General features: G+C 49.4%; 2 protein-coding genes across 2 annotated transcripts; one reads left to right on the top strand and one right to left on the bottom strand.

Moving 5' to 3' along the window:
* Positions 1-977: 977 nt before the first annotated feature.
* EDB91DRAFT_1257155 (uncharacterized protein) lies at positions 978-1,517 on the bottom strand (the record flags this gene model as incomplete). The annotated part of the gene is made up of 1 exon (XM_041324280.1): positions 978-1,517. The coding sequence occupies one exon, from the start codon at positions 1,515-1,517 to the stop codon at positions 978-980; it is 540 nt and encodes a 179-aa protein (XP_041168838.1).
* Positions 1,518-4,095: 2,578 nt separating this feature from the next.
* EDB91DRAFT_1023216 (uncharacterized protein) lies at positions 4,096-4,257 on the top strand (the record flags this gene model as incomplete). The annotated part of the gene is made up of 1 exon (XM_041312598.1): positions 4,096-4,257. A coding segment is annotated over one exon (162 nt), but the record flags the coding sequence as incomplete, so codon positions are not given.
* Between the last annotated feature and the right edge of the window lie 2,325 nt (positions 4,258-6,582).

Raw genomic sequence — 6,582 nt, 5'->3', positions numbered from 1 at the left:
GCCCTTACCTTTGCTGACTGATTTACTTACATGATACCTACAGTATATAAACCCCTGTAATACTCCGGAACTCCTCAGTTCAAAAATCATCTTAGTTCTGCTCATTCCTGCAATCTCCAGACTTGAGTCTCATCTCTTGTCCATCTCTGAGTCTTAGGGGTTAAACCTTAGGACTACTTCTCTGGCTCTACCTTAGGGTAGTCTAACCTCTGTTCTGTTTCTACTCCAGACTTCCATAGTAGCCTTACTCCATCCCCATATAAGTCTTCTGGAGTTCTGCCGAACTCCACTGACTTCTGTCCTCCGGAATTCCCTGGACTTCTGTCGGACTTCCCCTCTATCCCCCGGAAATTAAGGGCACGTACTCGGGTAAGGGGCGCAGCACACGAGCTGAAGCTGAAGCCCTTTGAGTGACCTCTCCCTTGAGCACGACCTTAACAGAAAGCGGCATTGCTTTTCTAGAGAAGTCCCCATTCCACCAATCAGGCAAACCTATGTCAAATGAAAACTTAATACTCACAATCCTTGTCATATCCCGTACCTCCGGATCCAGAATTCCGGATCTACTTCATTAAAGTCCAGTCCTCCATCCTGCTACTCCGCCCGGTGCTCCACCGTCATCTCCGCACTCACCCCTAACTCCTTTTAGATTAGCTATAGCTCCAGTTACTGGTTATGTCCTATTCTGCTATGCCTACTGATCCGTCCATTCTTACTTCATTTCCAACTTCACTGCTTTGATCCGTTACACTTACTAATAGACTTTCCATATGCTTTGTACATAGCCCTTACCTTTGCTGACTGATTTACTTACATGATACCTACAGTATATAAACCCCTGTAATACTCCGGAACTCCTCAGTTCAAAAATCATCTTAGTTCTGCTCATTCCTGTAAATCTCCGGACTTGAGTCTCACCTCTTGTCCACCTCTGAGTCTTAGAGGTTAAACCTTAGGACTAATCCTCCAGCTCTACCTTAGGGTAGTCTAACCTCTGTTCTGTTTCTACTCCGGATTTCCATAGTAGCCTTACTCTGTCCCCACATAGTCTTCCGGAGTTCCACCGAACTCCACTGATGTTTGTCCTCCGGAACTCCCCGGACTTCCGTCGGACTTCCCCTCTGCCCACCGGAAATTAAGGGCACGTACTCGGGTAAGGGGCACAGTGCACGAGCTGAAGCCGAAGCCCTTTGAGTAACCTCTCCCTTGAGCACGACCTTAACAATCCTCCATATCACCCAATACACAGGTATCCCCTGCACCGCCATAGAAGGACTTAGGGCAGTAGCTCTGATATTGGAAGATGGCATCAAAACCAGACCAGAAGCAGCACCATCCATCCAGCAATTAATGGACTCCCTCTCGACCTCCCTCTCAGCCCAACTAGTGGCAGACCTCTTGAATATGCTATCATCCCATGTCATTGCGGCTATCTCACCCCAAGTCACGAATATCTTAACGGCCTTGGAGACAACCAAATCAAATGTTGACGCAATTGTGAAATTCAAGACAGTCATAGAAGAAAACTCGAAGGAAGACAACTCATCTGTGTCTGCAGCTGCCTGTCATATACCGGATCCGAGCACCCCCAATACCACCTGTGAACATCCCCACCCCCGGTCTGACCCCCTGTTTCCCCGTCCACTCATTCCTCCTTCCCTGAAAAATGCACGAAGTGCATCTCAGCAGGATTAGCCCTGCTACCTCCGCCCAACCCAGTTCCGCTTTTCCGACACTACCCCTATGTCCTCCAACACCATACCCTGTCCATCCAACCTTATCTGGGGTTCTGCTCCTCCGCCCTATTGGTCCGCCCAATCCTACTCCTACTCCCTCTGCTTTTCTGACCTGCTCAGTTCCGCTCGTCTTGTCCCACCCAACTATTAGTCTGTCCGACCGCCTCACCAGTCAACTCCTAGACTAGGAACCACTCAACTGGTCCTATCCCCGTTTAGTATCATAGTTCCGCTTTTCAGATCACCGGTAATTCCTATACCCTAGCGATTATTGATCTGTCGCGTACATATTGTTCTCCAAGCCTGATTCTCTTATGTCTCAGTCATCCTCTAGTAATCCTGTACACTCAGCACATAGCCTTCTGCTATGCTATGCTCATCACTTAGAGTATATAAACTTATGTACATTTGTCTGTAGATACTCAGTCTGAATATTACCTTTTCTAAGCCCTGCTCTTCTGTTCTTTGACTTGGGCCTGATCCTAGTCAACTCCAGTTAAGCCAGCCTAGGGGATTGACTCCCTAGGTTGGCCATCCTCTGATCCTCCGCTCCTCCGTTCCCCTGCTCCTCCATTCCCCCGTTCCCTTGTTCCCCTGCTCCCCCATTCCCCCATTCCCCTGTCCCTCTGTCCCTCCGCTCACCCGACTTCCTGTGCATCAGAACTAGACCCCGCACTCTCGCATCCATCCCCTCTGTTCTGCTCTGCTTTGGACTTTGTCCAAGCAGTTCCTTCTGCTCCGCTGCTACTGTTGGTTCTGACCGCAGTAGTCTCCCACCTCCCTCCTGTCGGGCGGAACAACCCCCGCCCGACTTTCCCATGCTCACCTAGTAGTCCATTGGTCCTCCTTCAGAGGACCTCCGCTCTGACGTCCTGTTGGAACCCATAGAACTCGTGTCGGACTACATTCCAAAATTAGGGGCACGAACTCGGGTAAGGGGCGCAGCGCACGAGCTGAAGCCAAGCCCCTCAGACTCCGCTTTACCCCTGAGCACGGTCTTAACACTGCCACATGTGCTGAGCTCGCAGCTGATGCCATATTAAGCAGTATCACCGATGTTAAAAACACTATAGATTCACTAACCCCTCCCCCCAGTGCAATTCAACCGGCAACCTCGAAGTCATACAGTGTGGTCGCCCAACAAAGTGCACAGACCCCGACCCCAATCTCGGCAGCGCTTATTCGCGCATCCACAAGAGACCGGCAAATCATATTCAATCCAGCTCCGGGTCAAGCCCTATTTGCACCCGACATAACTTCAGTAGACATAGTGACCAAAATGAAACTAGCATTCACAGCAACTGAATTGGACGACATGCCAACTATTCAAATCAAGGCAATCACACGCCTTCGCAATAGAGGTCTAATAGTGGAACTTACCTCCACAGAAGCTGCTACATGGATTAGGGTACCAGAAACCAACTCAAGATAACCTCTGCTCTCAGAATACCTGCCACCATCAAAGGGAGGTGTTTCTCTATTATTGTCCCATTCTTACCTATCACTTCTAGCGTCGAAGAATCAGCTTGGTTACATACAGTTGAGGAAGAGAATAGTATGACTGCAGGCACCATTGAATCAGCTAACTGGATCAAGCCTCGACTCTGCAGATCGCCATAGCAATGAGTCGCACATGCGATTTTCCACTTTGCGGACCCCCACTCAGCCAACAACACTCTCCAGGACGGCATCTACATTGGTCAAGAGAAGTTGCATCCTCGAAAAGACAAACGGGAGCCAGTATGATGCATATGCTGCCAACTCTGGGGACATATCGCACGAGACTGCCAAGCCCCATGCGACGTCTGCGGCACATGTGGGAAAAGTCACCGCACGAATGACTGCAATGCATATCACACCTTCTACTGCATAAGCTGTGACTCTCAAGAGCACACCAGTTGGGACAGGAAATGCCCCAAATTTGAATCTAAATGTGCAGGCATAGACACTAAGAACCCCGAAAACTCTATGCCATTCTTCCCCACTGACAACTCATGGACCCAGGTAATGCTCCCCCCACAACCAGCCCCTTATCACAAGCCAGCACCACCACAACCAATGGACTACCCCCATCCCAACCTCTGTCAGACGAACATCCCATTTGAACCTCAGCGCCCAATCAGAGGATATCATGCTTGGGGAGCACCATTCCATCCTGGTCACCGAGGATTCCAAGCACCTACTTCAACAGATTCAAACTCAATCCCCATCACCACCACCAGCACTTGGGACTCCAACACAGAATCCCAAGCATCCAAAAACATCCTGCCACCTTCAACCCCTACTCCTACACTCACAGCATCCCCCCGGTCCCCCCCTCCCTCTAATGTCTGAACACCAGAATAATACACCGACTTGAATACACGTATGGCAACAAAATCTCAATGCCTCACTTACGGCACAGCACTCCCTCCTTAATAGCCCGATAGCCTGTGACTGGGACATAGTAGCTTTACAAGAGCCCCATATTAACTCACTGAAGAACACTGTCTCATCCCCATACTTCCATGCCATATACCCCATGACGCAATTCTCCGCACCCAACCTCACCGAGACGGACTGGGATGAGTTCAATGAACACCTGGCCACTGAATTGGACAAACTACCCCCAGCTCAACCGCTCGTTACTGACGAGGAATTCCAAAGGGCAGCCCACGCTCTCATGACCTCAATCCAGAATACTATGGCACGACATGTCCCAAAATCGAAGCCAAACCCCCATTCCAAGTGTTGGTGGACCAATGACCTGACCATCCTACGTCGGGAAGTCGCGAAACTAAGTCACCTATCCTACAAGTCGAGATTTGACACTGACCATCCTAGCCACGAGGAACACCGCGTCAAGAGGAACCAATACTCAGAAACCATCAAGCAAGTCAAGAAAGAACACTGGATCAATTGGCTTGAAGAGATCGATGGCAATGAAATCTGGACAGCCAACAAGTACCTCACAGCAGTGGTGGGCGACGGAGGCCTCTTGAGGATCCCCACACTGCGACGCCCGGACAACACTACAGCTGATACCAATGAAGAAAAAAGTGCAGCACTGGCGCAGGCTTTCTTCCCACCACCCCCAGCTACTTCTTCTGTTCTGCATGATGCAATATATCCGGACCCGGTCCCTTCACCCTCTCCCATCACCGAGCCCCAGTTATCCAGAAGTATTGCAAAACTAAGTCCTTACAAGGCACCCAGCCCTGATGGGATTTGTAACATTGTTTTCATTCGTAGTGCTGCCTTACTCAACCCCTTTCTACTCCATCTCTTCAGGGCCACCTACACACTCAAGACCTACTATCCTCTGTGGCGCGACTTCACAACAGTCATTTTACAGAAACCTGGCAAGCCGGACTATACCATCACCAAGGCATACCGCCCCATCGCCCTCTTAAACACGACATGCCAGCTCTTAACGGCGGTGGTCGCCGATCAAATGACCTACCTGTTAGAACACCACAACTTGCTCCCCAGCACTCATTTTGGAGGCCACCCTGGAACGTCCACGACCGACTCACTACATCTACTCGAAGCAACTATCAAGGACACGTGGCAACAAGGGAAAGTAGTCTCAGCTCTGTTTTTAGATATTGAGGGTGCCTTCCCAAATGCAGTAACTGACCAGCTTTTGCACAACATGAGATCATGGTGTCTACCCAAGGCTTTAGTGACAAAACCAGATGATATTCCACATCCATCTGACCCATCCTAAACCCATCCGCGGGTATCCGTCTCCCATCCGATGCTTGCCCATGCACGCATGGATGATCTGTCACTCGCATGCGTGGTCGGATGCAAGTGCATGCGCTTGGATACGTAATAAGGTGCATCGGATTGTTTTGGAATGTTTCGGGTGTACATATAATAGTGAGTGCGTTCAATACAAGTCATGGACTCATAGGCGATATGCATGGTCGGTTAGCAAGCAGGTTTTTGCCCATATATTAGAGGTGCTTTTGTACATACTTTCCCTCAGTCGTTTCTATCACCTCCTTTGGCAGCGGCTGAGTGCAGATTCCATCCGCTTTACTTAGGTGTATCCGCAGACCCGATCCGCATCGCTTAGGGTACTAACGGATCGCGTCCGCTTCACTCAAAGTTTTGTCATTTAGTAGGTTTCACTGAGCATTTATTGATAGGAAGACGCACTCAGCTCAAATTTGATGGCCACCTATTGGAATGGATGCCAATACAGAATGGTATCGGTGTAGGGAGTATCCCTATGCTAGGCTCATATCCACCACTTTTCCGATGCATCAGGCATCCATCCGACACCTATCCATTCCATCTGATACCCATCCGCTTTGCAGATGACAAGCGGATACCTTTGGATCTCCCCCTATAGCTCATGCATCCATCCTGTCCACGTCTATTCTACCTCATTGGTACATACTCACACGCATTTCCTTGTTACTGACTGAACACAGACATATCCTCTCACACTCCACTATTTTCCGGATAGCTTATGGCACAGTCTAGACTCGCTACCTATACCAAGTGTTCCTTGAAAATACTTACTTCATGTAACTTCCTCCCACTTTTCCTGCACCTTACCAGAAGATCACTTTGACTTATACCCACTATCCATCCAACCTTTAATGAACTTCCTTCGACTTTGATTCGCATCCCATCTGATCCGCAAGTATCATCTGCTCCATCCGACGAATCCATATGTTTCACATCCTATCCATTTCATCCACTTTTGCGGATCCTTCATCCTATAGGGTCGCTTTAGACAGAGACTAGTGCTTCCCCAGTAGCAATCCCCTTAAGGGTCGAACATGCTTGTTTCCAAGCGAGGCAGCAGGCAGCAAAGACCCAACTGTGTAGTTGATCGGATTCTCACTCC

This window comes from Suillus paluster, assembly GCF_016628075.1.
Source record: "Suillus paluster strain FC165 chromosome Unknown EDB91scaffold_251, whole genome shotgun sequence".
Taxonomy (NCBI): domain Eukaryota; kingdom Fungi; phylum Basidiomycota; class Agaricomycetes; order Boletales; family Suillaceae; genus Suillus; species Suillus paluster.
The sequence above is the reverse complement of the archived record's forward strand: the minus strand, read 5'-3'. Positions and strand labels throughout refer to the sequence as shown.